Source organism: Micromesistius poutassou, assembly GCF_964030765.1.
Source record: "Micromesistius poutassou genome assembly, chromosome: 16".
NCBI lineage: Eukaryota > Metazoa > Chordata > Actinopteri > Gadiformes > Gadidae > Micromesistius > Micromesistius poutassou.
In genome coordinates this window covers 4,821,732-4,838,477 of record NC_140286.1, presented here as the reverse complement: position 1 = coordinate 4,838,477, position 16,746 = coordinate 4,821,732, and the positions used below count along the sequence as shown (strand labels likewise).

Genomic DNA, 16,746 nt, shown 5'->3' with positions numbered 1-16,746 from the left:
ATATAATTGTACTCAGGCTATCATCATATGGTAACACATACTCACACCTGCGTGTGAGGAAACCCACCTACAAGTATTACTTGTAATTTGTCAGAGAGGATGTAACTCCTGATATGATTTGTGGTGGACGCGTTTCAGACTTGGTTTTACCATACACTTAAAATCACATACACACACAAAATAATAGATAAAAGTGAACAAATATATATTTTTCTGGCCTGGAGATTCAAGTTTCCCAGAGGTGCCTGAAGATCCCCTGAAGACCCGCCCCCTTCGGCCTATTGGTCTTTCCCCAAGCCAGTCAGCCAACCAGCCAACCCGCAAACCAGCATGCAGGTCGAGAGAGGGAAAGCTGTCAAGCAACCTCTCCCCATCCCCTCTCTGCCTCCACTCCAACCACAATAAATCTATTCTAGATTCGATTTCTCCTAATGGCAGCATATTATCTGGGATTATGAGTCTAGAGGTGCAACTTTAATCCAATCACAAAGATAGACGTGATAATCCAACATATGAACAGGAGATCAGATTATCATTCGTCACTAGCTTTAGCGTTAGCACAGCGCTAGCATTAGACACTGATGGAGGTCTGAATTATCTTCTTTAATGAAGATTAGACTAATATTATGGATATTTACCACAATATATCTATTGATATTAACAATATGCTTAATATAAATATTCAATGTAGTATTCTTTTGCATAATTAAACAATTTCCGGCAGTTATTGCAAAGCTTTATTTATGTTTTCTTCAACGTCTATCACTGGTTAGATGGGGAGTGGAGATAGAGAGAGTGAGAAGGACAGACAGACAGACAGACAGACAGAGAGAGAGAGAGAGAGAGAGAGAGAGAGAGAGAGACACACACACACACACACACACACATACAGAGACAGACAGAGAGAGAAAGGGGGAAACAAACAGACAGAGAGCAAGAGAGAGAGAGAGAGAGAAAGTGAGAGGTAGAGATACAGAGACACAGAGCGAGAGAGATTCAATCCGCAGCTTGTCTGGCCCTGCCTGGCCCCCCCCTGGCCCCGGTCCAAGTGTTTAATCTCCTCTGCAGTGCTTCACATCTCACCTCCCACGCTTCACCTCTGACCCACTGTTAAGATGCACCCAAACCAGCACACTCCAACACTCAGTAACCCCCCCCACTCCGTCCAGCCCACCCTATGCACTCATAACACGTCACCCCATCATACTCCAACCTGCCCCCCCCCCCACCCACCCAATGGAGAACAAAGGAATGAGAAGAGACAGATTATATGGTAAGAATACTTCAGAGTGCAACAGAAGGAGCGCTACTTGCCAGCAAACCAGCGATGGGAGAAAACCAAGGAAGAATATATACACTACAACCAATAGCAGCGTTGCACAGGGCTCCGTCACCCTTGGTTTTGGTGTGGTGGCTTATTTCACCACAGTCCTATTTAGTGCCTATTTGATTTCCTCCACAGGTAGACCAAGGCCTGACCCCACGTGTGAACCCTGAAGTCCTGCACCCCAGAGACAGGCTGAGGGTGAAGACCTGCCCGCCTGGCTGCTACTCCCAACACAAGCCTGACTCCTTTCAATTAGCTCACCATGTGTTGCCATGACGATTTGCCTGGAGGGCACTCATCTCAAAGCGCCTGCACAAACAATAACACAGATTGTTGTTTTGGTGCCAAACAATAACTGAACTATCTCTCTGCCTACAACCGCTTCAAGACTCAAACAAACTGTCACCAACACTACATCTGGATTAGATCGAGAGGAACAGCATAAGCCCAACATTTATCTTATTATTTTCTTGGTATGGATCTGCTTTCTGACAGACTTTACCAGCTGGCTAGTTACTAGTTTGGTTCCTCTAATCTTTTGGTTAGAAGACAGGTGTTGACAATGTTCTAATGAACCTCATTAAATTAATCAAGGTACGTATGGTTTTGAAGGTCCATATTTACCATCATGAGCTACACCTGTGTTCACCCCAAACAATCTGAGGATCCAAAGAACCACCGGAGGATCCAAAGAACCACCAGAGGATCCAAAGAACCACCAGAGGATCCAAAGAACCACCGGAGGATCCAAAGAACCACTGGAGGATCCAAAGAACCACCAGAGGATCCAAAGAATCATCAGAGGATCATGCAACGGTAAACAAACGATCGCCCGTTCAGAACACGACCCACCGGTTTGTTGTCCTCATCCTCCGATGACTCTGACTCCTCCTCCTCCTCCATGAACTCCACGTCCGACTCCCCCGGCGCGATGGGCACCACCAGGGTCAGGTTGGGGTTGGTCATGTAGCTGTCCCCCTCGGGCACGGCGTACCTCTCTCCGTAGCGCCCGAACACGCCGCCGTTCGCCTCCACCGTGTGGTTCACCACCAGCAGGAGAGCCATGCCCGTCTCCGGGGGCGACACGGACATCTTCTTCTGCTGCTGCTGCTGCTGCTGCTGCCGCCGGCGCCACTCCCCGCCGCTGCAGAGCTCACAGACACCGGACGCCAGCCAGGTGACCCCCGCATTGATGCGGGCCACGGCGATCTGGATGTTGTTGAGGTCCCCGTCCTCGTCCGGGGCCGACAGGTTGTCTGAGCTGAAGGAGCTGAGCAGCAGGGCCAGGAACAGGTTCAGCACCTGGGGGTGGAGGAGCACAGCATCCGTCAGCATGTGGGGGGGGGGGATGATGATGACACCCATTGGTTATGGTTATCACAGGCAAAATTCACACACAGAATAAGAAAAATATATATTTTTTGCTCCGAATGTGTTATATAGTTACACTTTGTGAGAAAAACGTTCTGTTTTGTTCCTTCTGCATAGGGATTTCTTTATGTCTCATTTTGAAATAATTGTACCCCATTTTCAATAATTCATAAATGATTGTACGTAGAAAGGAGACAAAAATAAACAACATGATTCCGGTCTCCTATCGATGTAATATCTGTTTAGATTATGTCTCTCCCTGGAATCAAGCATCGAAGCGTTCCACTTCTGAGAAATCTATTATTAAACAGCATGGATGCACGGCTTATATAGCACTGCATTCATACGCACAACTGTCTGTGTCAGTTTGGTACGGTGTGTGTGTGTGTGCGTGTGTGTGTTATCCTCCATATGGACACATGTCTGGGAATATACAGCATTTGTGCATGTTTGTGAATGAATCGCATATGTGCATGTGTTTGTGTGGCAAGATCCCAGCCTGCTGGACCTCCTCTGTGGGCCAGGTCTCTGGACATCAAGGGCAGAGTCTGGGTCTCGGGGAGCGTGATTGAGCAGATGATGAGTAACAGAAGCCCTTTGACCTCATTGCCGCTAAACATCCTGGGTAATCCCAGGGATAAACAGCTTTCACGTCATTCATGAGCAGAGAAGGCTTCCGTCAATAGAGACGACCCACTGTGATCTGGAGCCTTTGCACTAATAACGCACAGCAGTTAGTGTTAGCTGGGTTAATTGGCATCATCATTGCACTATTATTGTGTTATTAAACTGTTATGAAAGAGTGAGGTGACAGGATTTAATGTTGTGGATAGATTCACAGGATGAATAATATATTTAAAACTGATTTGAACCCAAAATAAAGTTGATTATTACACTGAATGAGTACACTGCATTTCTTAGAAAAGTATAATCTGGCAATAGCCAGGAAACAACCAAAATAGGACAAAGTCGTTTCTAAAGGGGAGTCATGACCGACAGATGTGTTTCAGAAGGCCGGATTAAACGTGAACGTTTTAGGGGAAAGAGGAGCAGAGGGCGGCGAGGGAGAACAGGTGTTTGAATCATGTCCAACCGGAGCTCAGCCCACAAACCTGTGCTCTTTTTGAAGCCTGACAGGGATGTTCAACCAATCACAGGCCGACGATGATTTGAACCATGGGTTGATCGTTGCATGTATGTCACTGTGTACGACACTGTTTTAACATGTGTCTAGACGTGACCGGCCTTTGTCGGTCACATATTTTTGCTGTTCATTAAATGGTAAAAAAAAAACACTTGTTAAGAAAGCCAACCAGTGGTTATAACACTTATCACAACAAGCACTTGCATGTCAATGTAGATAATACATCTTTGAACACAACAGATGGATCTTACTATGTCCAATCAATGGCAGTTGGTAGCACGGAGCCATGGTCATTTCATGTCGTGGTAATTTATTTTGTCATGACGATAAGGTCTGTGAATTAGAAACACAGCCAGCCATGTGGCTAATGCTAAAAGCTAGAAGCTGACTGTTTTATGATATTGGACTGAAGCATCATCCCCCACCACCACTGCAATCAGGGTAGGCTTCAGCATCATCATATTATTATTATTAATTCCCCACTTCTCATTGGCCGCTCCTTAATCCCTGATTTCACATGACATCATCGTTTGGCCCCAAAAATTGGTCACAGCTGGATGTGTCTCTGTGTCCTCATAGGGAGGTTACATTGTATTAAAAATAACATTGCCTTGTCATCTCTTTTCAAAGTCATACTATTCACATATTCGGCTATGCATACCGAAAAAAAATATTGAAAACAGATTGAAAGAAAATCTGTTTTAGTTATCTCATATACAACTAATTAACGTAAAACATCTAAATATTTTTTGATTGGACAAACAGCTTGAGGGACGCAGTAGGCTTAAGCCTTCTGCAATTCATCAAACAAAACATAAAAGCCTGTCACAGATATGGCTGGCAAATGTCAGTTTAGCACAATCCAAAGATTGTGCTAAACTGTGTGTGTGTGTGTGTGTGAGGGGGGGGATATTTTTTGTGGCAATCTGCAACCTCACCACTAGATGCCGCTAAATCATACTCATTGCTCCTTTAAGAAAAATAAGCCATAAACTTTTGAGCAGTGGTGGTGCAACGCAAAGGGGCCGAGCCGTACTCACCACCAGGTTCCCGATGACCATGACCAGCATGAAGACCAGGATGCACAGCGGCTGGCCCGCCACCTCCATGCAGTCCCACATGGTCTCGATCCACTCGCCGCACAGCACGCGGAACACGATGAGGAACGAGTGGAAGAAGTCCTGCATGTGCCAGCGGGGGAGCTGGCAGTCCACCGAGATCTTACACACGCAGTCCTGGTAGTTCTTGCCGAACAGCTGCATGCCCACCACGGCAAAGATGAAGACGATGATGGCGAGCACCAGCGTCAGGTTGCCCAGCGCGCCCACCGAGTTGCCGATGATCTTGATGAGGGTGTTGAGCGTGGGCCACGACTTGGCCAGCTTGAATACCCGCAGCTGCCACCACGGGAAAACAATACAATGACAACTGTAAATATATGTGATTGTATGTGTAATATGTAATACATATTAAATTTGTATCATTTTTAAGTGTATTTTGTATTTCTACGTCTTTATCTCAGTTGTATCCTCACAGATGGCCGTCCTTATAACAGCTTCATAACAAAGGCTTATTCAAAGTGCGAAGAAATAACTATTGGCGGGAAACTTAATAGCCTAGCTGGCATATCAATTGTTCAGTGCATTGGCTAATGCTTATGTTCAGAATTCAAATAATGTTGACTGTAGTCATGCTTGTCATGAGCTGGTTTGATAAAGTATGATAGCACACGTGATATTTTTCTGCTAAACTGTTGGTTCTGACAGAAGCGGTGTGTCACAACGATGTGTGTGTCGTGCTTGATACAAATTCACACGACAAAAGTGAAATGGCGCATTTCCACCGGAGGGTGCGGGTTGGTTCAGTCTGCAAAGGTGCGGCACGGCTCGCGTTTCCACTGCCAAAAGTGGCCGTGATCCGGACTGAGTCGTATTGAGCCGTACTCGTCTGGCAGTACTCCTCCGTTGTGGTACTGAGACGCCTGAAAGGGTGCGGGCAAGTTTGAGCTACACACGCTATCCATTGATTGGTCGATAGAATCGTCCCTTACATGCGACAGGGGGATAAACAAACACAGTACCCGCAAGGTATTTCTGGACAACGGCGAAAGCTTTGTTTATTGAAGAAAATATTGTCGGAAAAGTTTGCCGTCCTTCTTGGACTTCCTACATTGTTGCTCTTTGTTCATTGTGCGCGTTCTTCTTTTTCCTTGGATTTATTAGCAGGCTACACGGTGTCGAGCTGCTATGAGATCACAAAGCTTACGTAGCTGCCGTGGCTATCGCCGTCCGGCTTAAACCCCGCCCTACCATAAGGGTACTGATGCAGTTGGAAACGTGAGCCATAACTGAGCTGGGCTATACCACACCCTCACTACTGGGCTGATGCGTGCTGGGTCCGAATACACACGCAGCCATGTCCTTCACTTCTATAATCTCAGTAGCAGTGGTGACACAACACAATTTCCATAATGGATCACAGATTAGTAATATGTGTGTAAGTCGCAAGGGCAAATTCCTTAGTCTGACAAGTGAAACCAATCTTTACGTTAACCAATTCCATTCTTTTTTTCTTTTTTGAGATTTTACTCGTTTGGTTCAAATCTTGTGTGCAAACATATGACGACACAAATCAACAGAAACGTCAATATTCACTTGATTAAGATAATGAAGAAAAAAAAGAAAAAATACTTTTGTTGTGATCCTAAAGCCTATACCTGTATACCTGCTCTTAAACAACATGAATCTGAATTCACTGGCGGTCACTGGGGTTAGAGCGTCTGCCAGAGGACTGACTAGTGAGGGTAGAGGAGGTGTAGGCTACCAGTCTGAAGGAGCGCAGGACGGACAGCCCCTCCACGTTAGAGAGGCCCAGCTCCATCAGGCTGAGACACACGATAACGCCGTCGAAGATATTCCAGCCCTGCTGGAAGTAGAAGTAGGGGTCCATGGCCACCAGCTTCAGCACCATCTCAGCCGTGAAGATCCCGGTGAACACCTGACCCCACACACACACATCAGTGACAGGGAGTTCAGCTTCCTCAGAAATGACCATAGAATCGTTGATAGAGATAGTTCATTATTACAGAACCATAGAATAGGTGGAATAGTTCGATTTAATCCGTCTACAGAAGCTTTTGCGCTTCTACTAATCTCGACAGAGCTATATGAATAACCATCAGCCAGGAGGGGGCAGTCAAACAGATGGCACAAACTAATTATTCCTGTGTACCCCAGAAATGATACAAGTGGTGTCAAACGTGAAATAAACAATACCCTATTCTTCATGCAGCCCACTGTGTCCTGCGTTATCACTGGAAATATAAAAAAAGATATGTTGCCTGATCTGAAGAGACATACGTCTGAACAATGTGTCCCTGTCTGCTGTTAGCCTGCACTGTGACTCTACTGCCTTTGAAGAGAGAGAGAGAGAGAGAGAGAGAGAGAGAGACAGACATATATAGACAGAGAGAGATAGATAGATAAATAGAAGGAGAGGATACAATCAAAACAGAGAGCGAGAGGGAGAGAGATAGATAGATAAACAGATATTTGAATATATAGATAAAGAGAAGGTGACCTTGACCAACAGAGAGAGAGAGTACTAAGGTAGACCCGGACCAGGTTGCCGACGGAGAGCATGCCGTTGAACTCGTCCGTCATGGGATAGTGCTCCAGGGCCATGAATAGGGTGTTGAGCACGATGCAGATGGTGATGCCCAGGTCCAGGAAGGGGTCCATCACCATGAACTTCACCCACTGTTTTACCCACAGCCACCAGGGACAGCACTCCCAGATCAGGTACCGCCGGGCGAAGGAGATCCAGCAGGGGTGGCACTTCTGCCTGGACTCCTCCAGCTCTGGGGGGCAAACCGGGGGTCAGTTGGAGCTCAGGTGTAGCGATGGGTGGAGGTGGGTTGGTTTGGGTTAACGCCACACTGGGCATAGTGGTTAACTCATGGCTCTTTGGTTCTCCAGATTAATTTGTTGTGCTTTTTAAAAGTGTAGGTCACATCTTAAACATTACTTTTTAAATTACTTTTAGTTTATTCTTGACATTTCTTATTGTGTTTTATTTTTTTTTATAATCACAGGCATGTTTTTATATACAACAACAACAAATCATAAGCATATCACAGCAGGAAGCTATGTTAAAACAGCTTTAGATAACTGGTTAGCCACTGCTAATAACAGTATGTGTGTGTGTGTGTAAACAGTGTGTGCATGTGTGTGTGTGTGTGTGTGTGTGTGTGTGTGTGTGTGTGTGTGTGCAGTGTGTGTGTGTGTGTGTGTGTGTGTGTGTGTGTGTGTGTGTGTGTGTGTGTGTGTGTGTGTGTGTGTGTGGAGTAATCAGACGGGATTACGGACCCTCAGTAAATGACCTCTGACCTCTTAATTGGCTTTCACCATCAAGGATGTCGCTGAAGAAGCTGACGGTGCTCAGCCCCCTCTTCCTGTGCACCGGAGGCTGCGTTGCCGTGGGCGACGGCTGGGGAGTGGGTGTAAGGAGTGTCTCCGTGACGATGCCCGCCTCCTGGGAGGCCAGCAGGGGGAAAAACACCCGGCAGATTGAGGGACCAAGGGAACACACAGTACACAGTAGTAGGCATTCACGCACACCCACACACACAGTGCATACAGGGCGTAGAGTAGTAGGGCTGCACACACTAGCAGACTCACACACACACACACACACACACACGTGCCTGTACCGACATGTACATGGAAAACTTAAAATTAAAATACACACACACACACACTGTAGAAGCTTGCATACACACACACACACACACACACACACACACACACGCACACACACTAACAGATACACATAGACATTCACAAGCAGACATGCAAAACACATACACATACCCACATACAAACACAGACAACCACAGAAAGGCAGACACACCAGACACTGATTCATTAACAATGGATTTACCTATATTATTACCGATTACCGATATTAGTTAATGCAGTAATAAGCATCATTACACAGAATTAGCTTAGGGGTTAGGGTTAGGGTTAGTGGGTTTGGGTTTGGGTTAGGGTTAGGATTAGAGTCAGGGTTAAACCTTGTGTAAAAATAACAAACACCATGAGTTAACCATTGCTAGACCATAACTTTAAATCAACTGTAAGTGAATGCTTTTAATACTGCATCAACAATTGATCGGTTAACGAATGTACCCTCATAATAAAGGTAGTCCTAAGTGTGTGTGAGCCCCCGCCCCCCCCCCCCCCCCCCACTCACGGCGTCCTCGCGGACCCTCTCCATGCTGTGCGTGGGCGGCAGCGGCAGCAGCCCGGCGCCGCTCACCCCATTGTGCTCCAGCGAGGCGTTGAGCCGCCCGTTGACCACGCCCAGTAGGAAGCCCTGGGAGCAGTGGCTGCGCACGCTGCCTGTCCGCCTCTTCCAGGGCGCCGCCACCGAGTTGGCGCGGCTCCGGCCCACAGCCACCGAGTTGGCGCGGCTCCGGCCCGTCGCCGGGTCGCCGCACACGCTCAGCTCGTCGTCGCCAAGGTCGGCGTCCGAGCTGCCGCGCGGCCGGAAGACGCTGAACACGCTGGCCTGGCTGCCCCGCCGCGTGCTGAGGGGGTGGGAGGACAGGGTGGCCAGCAGGGGGTGCAATGGCAGGGGGGAGAGTGGCGGCTGTGGTTGGGGAGGGGATGGCACAGGGGAGGGTATGAGAATATCAGAGTATACCAAATAAGAGGCCGCCAATAATTGAGAGCGAGAGAGTGACACCATGGCGGCAGGTGCGTCATTTCCACCGGGGACGCCAGGGACATGTCCCCATCACTATTTATAATTTTAATTTTGCCCCCACCACTTTTAAAAATGTGCAAACCAATTGACCGTTCGCGCTGTCCAATCACAGTGGTAAGGTCCGTCAAGCTTGCATTTCGCTATGGCGACGGCTCAAGAGGAAATCAGAGGAGAGGAAATCTTAAAAAAAACTGATAAGGGGTCAGGGCTTGCGAACGGTCAATTACGATGTGATAGGCGCGAGCGCACAATGACATCCTCAATTGATGAAAGAGGAGGATGTTATTGGATAACTAGCCGCTTGCAGTTAACTCTGAGTTAATATTGTGGCGAGCTGCACGGGATGGACGAGACGGGAGCCCAGGTTAAGCAGTCAAATCAACTCCCGCTCCGCATACACCGCTCGGCTACGGGAGTTGTCTTTATTTACACACCCAATAGAACAGAAAACACGGCACACCTGCCCAACACAAACAGCACTCTCACTCATGGTGTCGGACTAAAAAACTAAAGTGTCCTAAAACAATTGTCCCAGTATCCTTTGCGGCACCTGGAACACGGCGACCACGCCCACGGTCGCCACAATATCAAACATCATAAAACAAGGTGATTTGTAGGTTTCTAATGCAGGATTGCACTTACAGCGCATTTTTGATTGCTGAAAAATGATCTGATATCGGTTCCAGCTTTTCTCTTAGACATGATGCAGGATGAATCCAGTCAAATAGCCTTGCGACTTGCGCCTTTTATTTTGTTTTTAAATTATATTTAATGTCATCGCAAGGGGGAGGGGGGAGGGCTTAATTCATTTTCAAGACAGACAGCCAAAATTGACATTTTTATTCAGAAAATAGCCGGTCCTTTTGCTTCCTGTAAAAAGCATGTTTGTGACACTGGATAACTAATTGGATATGGATATATACCTATATCATCTAGCCTGCATGTGGAGGGCCACATAAGGTAAGAAATTGGTTTAGGCCTACTTAAACTTTGCTGCTGGTTTTGTTTGCTCGTCAAAGGGTCAAAGGTTACCCACGGTCCTAAGCTACGATTGTGATCTGATTCTGGTTGGTGCTGCAGCTAGTAGGCCTATGCATTGTGGATACAGATTGCAGCTACACACGGTGCGATTGCTATGCCAATGTGGTTATAGTTGTTTTGTCTGGTTGAGATATGTGAAGTTAGACTTGGAGCCTGGTATACTAACATAAATATGTTCTGAGTCTCGCATAACCTGTGTGATTATCCTAAACTGTAGGGGATTTTATTTGCGGGCAGTTTACTTATATGACGTTGTAACGAGTGAAGTCTACCTTGGTCCTTTGTGAGTGTTTACTACTTTACTGGTGGTGAGGATTTGACAGATGCAATTCTCCTCTGGGCGGCATTACAGGGGGGGCGGCACGAGCACACAAAAAAAAAAGATCTGCGCATTTTCTATTATTGATAACCCCCCCCCCCCTAGCGTTGAATGGATGAATAGCTTACATAAGGGTACCCAGCACTTTTCAAACCACACTCAAGCTTATGGTTATTGTCCCCAGCACTTCTAAAAACAAACTGACGCCACTGCATGGCGGCAACGGTGCCCTGGCCTCTTCCCTCTCATGCTAGAGCTTTGTGGGCTGGCAGCATATTGGACTTGGTGATTGGTGAGCAGTTATAGTGAAAATGAATCTGTCAACTCGTTAGCTGACTAGCCAACCGACTAGTTCTATAGCAGGAACTCGCTGTTCGGCATCAAGAGGAACATCTCAATGTCAACGTAAGCCTTGCACCATATCAGCTAGAATTAGCATAGCATCTTAACAATAAACATTAGCAAGCACTTTTTGGCAATTAGCATTAGCGTAGCATCACAGCCGCTAGCATTAGCATAGCATCCTAGCCGTTAGCGACAGCATAGCATCTCAGCGTCCTTCAGCGTACCAGTGGCTCCAGCAGGAGGTCGAGCTTCTCCTCGGCGTCCTCCTCCCCGGCCTCCTCCGACAGGGTGCGGTGGGACCTCCTCCGCTGGCTCCCCCTCCGGATGCTTCCGGCCTTCACGCAGAGCGGGGACAGCTCAGGCGACAGCACCGAGTCCGTCTCCTGCGCCTGCTTCCTCGCCGCCAACTCAAACAGAACAGAGAATACAATATTTTTGTTGAATGTCTGAATTTAGTTACTGCCATGTTGGATTTTATTTTGTTGTTTTCAGTTGGTTCTGAGCTGGGGACTTCAGTAAAACCATTACTGGTGTGGCTTGAATGTCGGACGCCGTATGTCGTTTGGATGTCGAAAATCGGTTTGTTAGTCTGAATGTCTGATCCATACAACAGTTAAAAGGTCTAGTCTGTTCCTCTACCCCCTTATCTGTTTCCACTGTTATGGCCTCCTGAAAGACAGTCTAAACTATGATCTAATTGATTCACCCAATGGACTCAATTAACATTGATATTTACAACAAGCTCATTGCTTCATCAATGTCTCGATGAGCCGGATCGTTACAGGACTGTGTCTCCGGACTCAGAGGCAACATCCTCATCGGGAGCTTGCTCTGAGGTGGAGAACGATCCTGAGGATTCACTTTGAAAGACAAAGCAGAGATACGGTTGGTTCTGTGGATGTTGCCTGGCCAAACTGGGCTTGCTGTCATTAGAGTCCCTGTGCATTGAGTCATGCAGATATTATGGCTCAGATGTTTAAGGATTTACTATTACTATTAACTATCACGAGAAGGCGCTTCCCTCCAAACTGCTTACAGTGGTTTTGAGATATTAAAGAGCAGGTAGGGGCTAGGTGTATAGGTAGAACCGTTCTGCTTCGGGTCAGACGGACCACTAGACTAAATCATAAAAGTCACAACAAACCAAATCCAAAGGACTCACACACCTCCCCCTCCATGCATTTGCTCACAGTTTGAAAAAAGACCTTCAGTAAAGGGTTGGTTTTCATACAAGCATCTGAAACCCCTAGCAGTATTAGTATTAGTATACTATTAGCATTTGTCATCCTCTGAAACCCCTTGTAGTATTAGTAAACTATTATTATTATTTGTTTTAATTTGAAACCCCCTGTAGTAGTATATTAGTAATAGTAGTAGTATATTAGTACTAGTAGTAGTATATTAGCATACTATTATTATACTATTAGTATTTGTTCACATCTGAAATCCCCTGTAGTATTGGTATTTTTATGCTATCATGCTGTATTTGCCCACCCTCTGCTCTCTGCGGAGGTGTTCCATAGCCATCTGAAACTCCCGCTCTTTCTGCCAGGCCTCTGCGATGGTGGCCTGGTTCTGCTCCTCGTAGGCCATGGCCACCACGGCCAGGATGAGGTTGACCAGGTAGAAGGAGCCCAGGAAGATGACCAGCACGAAGAACACCATGTAGGTCTTACCCGCCGACCGCAGGGTCTGCAAGGATGGGAGTAAAGGTGGTAGTATCCGGGAGGTGAGTACACAGACATGTAGCACGTAGAGGTACACAGAAATGGATTTTACACAGGAGGGTTAATATACAGAAAGGTAGTACAGAAGTACACAGAAGGGTAGTACACAGAAGTACACAGAAATGTAGAACACAGAAAAACACAGAAAGGTACTACACAGTACAGAGAAAAGTAGCACATAAAAGTACAAAGAGATGTAGTACACAGAAATACAAAGTTATATGCTACACAGAAATGTATTACACAGAAATATAGTACACAGAAATTGTGTAGACTGAAATGAAGTACACAAAAGCAAGTCACAAGTCTGTTCTATTGTCTACTCTAAATCAATCTATTCTCTACTTCAACTGAAATATTTCAGATTTTTTTTTGCATATTCTTATTATGAATTCTTATTGTGGCAACCCGGCCCCGTCGCAATCACCATGATGCAGAGCACCTGAGGAGCCGGGAGGAAACCTGCTCAAAAGGCAGGCTTCCACAGCCATTCGGGGCTCTCTCGTGGCTGGGGTGAACGGAGAGTCCAGCCGTTGTGGCTGCGCCACGCGATCATCTTTTAGTTCTTTTTAGAAAGACTTTATTGTTTGATTAAACGGGCCGTTGTGGCTGACACCCAAGTGATTTGCGTGCTGTTTTAAACCAAGGCGGGTTCACTCCCCGAGGCGGGTTGCCACATTATTATGTATCTCCTTTCAACTGTTATTCCTGTAATTCCTGTAATTCCTGTAATTCCTGTAAGTAATCCCGTATACTTCCTGTCCTGTGTCCTGTGATGAATAAAGTACATCTTATATTTGTAGGCCTACTACTTAGTCCATATTTGTCAATGTCTAGAAATAAGCAATGGTCAATGCAGCATTGTAGGTCAGTGTGTATAATATAACTTTGCAATTCATATTTTGTCTAAATGTGGGCCAATGACAGATGACAATGAAAATGATGAACAAAAAGTTTTTCAGCACCTGGTGAAATAATTTCTCCCAATAGTCTTGTGTCATGAGTCTGAAAAGAGCCAGGAACGCCCAGCCAAAGCTGTCAAAACTGGTGTAGCCATAGTTAGGATTTCTCCCAATCTTCAAGCAGTCAAATCCATCTGGACACTTCCTGTTATGAAGAAAAACAAAACACAAAGCAGTAGGATATTTTATTAATCAGAGCTAGAACAGGGAATGAGCAGGACATGACGAGAGACAGACAGCCACACCTCGGAGCATTAGGCAAGGGCACAGTGATATCTGGGCCCCAAATATAGACGGGACATCACATGGTCTGGTATTTTATCAGGGTTAAAACCATCCCTGGTATCTACATGGTGTCTTGTTGGCCTCTGGCTCCACATGAGAGAGAATTAGATTGAGAGTAAAGAAGCCATGAGCAGTGGACGTTAACTGAAGAGGCCACTTGAAATTCATACCACTCACTAAAATGCACAAAAGGGGGAAGCAAAAGGGATTATGTTGAGCCAGATGGACATCAAGTTGCTGTTAAAAAAATCTCTTCTTTCTGGCCTCTATAAATTGCATTGTGGGCAGCAGCGGCGGATCAGAATGACATGTCAATCTGAACGCAGAATGATTTAGTAATGGCTGGGAAACAGCTGGGGAGGCAGAGCACCAGCCAGCCAACAGCTGCACATCTCAACAGCTAGTCAGTAAGCTGGTTGTATAGCTAGTCAGCTATCCAGCCAGTACGCTAACAAGAAGGTCATATAATTATTCAGCTAGCCAGCCAGTAAGTCAACCAGCAGGTGATATAACTAGTCAGCTAGCCAGACAGTAAGTAACAGTCTGCCAAAACTATTCAGTAAGCTTGTCAACTAGTAAGCTAACCAGCAAGTCATGTTGATACAGTCATGTATAAAAAGCAGGCAGTCATAACTGTCAGCTCACCAGCTACAAAAAGCTGGCTAGTTAGTCAATCAGCTAGTCAACAGTCAAAACAGCCAGCCGTTCAGATTTCCGATTAGCAAGCAATCTAGAAGGCAACCTGCACAATCTCATGTTTCCACCACTGATATCAGTGTATAACAAAAACATGTAAATTATGTAAAGAAGTGACCTCAGATTCAGATCCTCAGACAGTGAGACAGAAAAAGACCAGAACAGAAGTGACATAAGGTGCATGAGGAGGATTATCATGGGTATCTGTTTGGGATAAATGCACAAACGGTTTCTATAGCAACCCAGCCCTGGAGACTGCTGGTACATCCTCCTGTCAGGTACCAGCTCCCCAGGGGCGGAGCTAGCTGACAGGAGGAAACACAGAGGAGGCTAAACTACACACTAGTACAGGTGCTGGTCAAAACAAGACTAATACACAATAATTACGGAGAGAGAGAGAGAGAGAGAGAGAGAGAGAGAGAGAGAGAAAGGTGCAGGCAGACAGACAGACAGACAGACAGACAGACAGACAGACAGATTTATATACAGCAGTGATATGGGTCAACGTTGTTTAGGACCCGTTTCCTAGGATGTACCGTGAGGAACACATCCCTCATGTAATGGCGAATGAAAAGAGACATCTGGTGAAAGTAAAGGGATTTATTTCCTTATGAGGGAGGGTGTACATTTCATCTTGTATCAGAGCGGTTAAGGACAAAAGTCCAAGTCCAGGCCTTCTACAAATAGTAACTAACGAGTGATCCATAATAATGTGTGTGTGTGTGTGTGTGTGTGTGTGTGTGTGTGTGTGTGTGCATGTGTGCATGTGTGCATGCATGGGTGCTTGTCTATGAACTCTATGTGTATGTGCATGCTTTGCATTAGTATGTATGTATAGGCATGTGTATGCATGTGTGTGTTTGCATGTGTGCGTGTGCCTGTGCCTGGGTGTGTGTGTGTGTATGTGTGCGAGTCATCATAATGTATCCGAAGGTTTAATTTGGAAATCTACTCAGGGATTACTTGTTGGAATTCACTCAAAAGATTAAGCATCCGTCCTCTACACTGACCTGCTTAACATCTCAACGACCCGGCAAAAAAAAAAAGCACAAATCTACAATATAACAGAAGTTAAAAGCTGTCTTGGGCATTTCTGGAGAAAAAACACCTACTGATCACTGTATGTTGTTAACTGTTGTTCTATTGTTCTCCCTGAGCTGTCCACCATTTTGGATCATATACCAAATTAAGCCGCTCTTATTGCCTGATTAGTTTCACTTAAAAAATACAACAAATCCCAATTGTTTATTAATTGGAACCAAGGCTTTAAACTGTACAGAAGGAAACAATCCTTGTAGTTTTATTGTTGGAAATGCTATTAACCAACATTAGAGATGAAAATTGAACAGATTAAAATTGTCAAATAAATAAATGAGTATCTTCCTTCCACGTTTCAAACACACACACAAACACATTCAAACCCACACATACACACACACATGCAAACACAGACACACACACACACACACACACACATACACACACGCACGTTGAAGAGTGGAAGGGCATCATGGTAGAAACAGCTGGGGGGACAGATAGAGCTGACCAAATAGTTTAGAGAGGTCTGTGACGTCGTTCTCCAAAATCCCAGAGCTCCCTGCCGATAACTTGTGTCCAAGAGAGAGGAGAGGGATTCTCCTCTCCTCTCTCCTCATCCTACTTCAAGTTCTAGTGGATCCATTTGGCCCATATTAGGTACAACAAAAATAATAACAAATTGATTAACAAATATACAATATATAATAATACATCACAAAGAA

The 16,746-nt window shown here is 45.7% G+C and overlaps 1 protein-coding gene across 1 annotated transcript in view; it reads right to left on the bottom strand.

Annotated features, from left to right (window-relative positions):
- Positions 1 to 16,746, bottom strand: part of LOC311361267 (sodium channel protein type 4 subunit alpha-like) — a gene marked incomplete at both ends in the record, with an annotated part of 36,463 nt that overhangs the window by 8,985 nt on the left and 10,732 nt on the right. Inside the window, 9 exons of the mRNA XM_084481448.1 lie at positions 2,180 to 2,629; positions 4,883 to 5,239; positions 6,666 to 6,839; positions 7,463 to 7,701; positions 8,231 to 8,375; positions 9,096 to 9,494; positions 11,541 to 11,723; positions 12,811 to 13,008; positions 14,009 to 14,150. Coding sequence (XP_084337574.1) covers positions 2,180 to 2,629; positions 4,883 to 5,239; positions 6,666 to 6,839; positions 7,463 to 7,701; positions 8,231 to 8,375; positions 9,096 to 9,494; positions 11,541 to 11,723; positions 12,811 to 13,008; positions 14,009 to 14,150 — 2,287 coding nt within the window. The remainder of the gene's footprint in view (positions 1 to 2,179; positions 2,630 to 4,882; positions 5,240 to 6,665; positions 6,840 to 7,462; positions 7,702 to 8,230; positions 8,376 to 9,095; positions 9,495 to 11,540; positions 11,724 to 12,810; positions 13,009 to 14,008; positions 14,151 to 16,746) is intronic.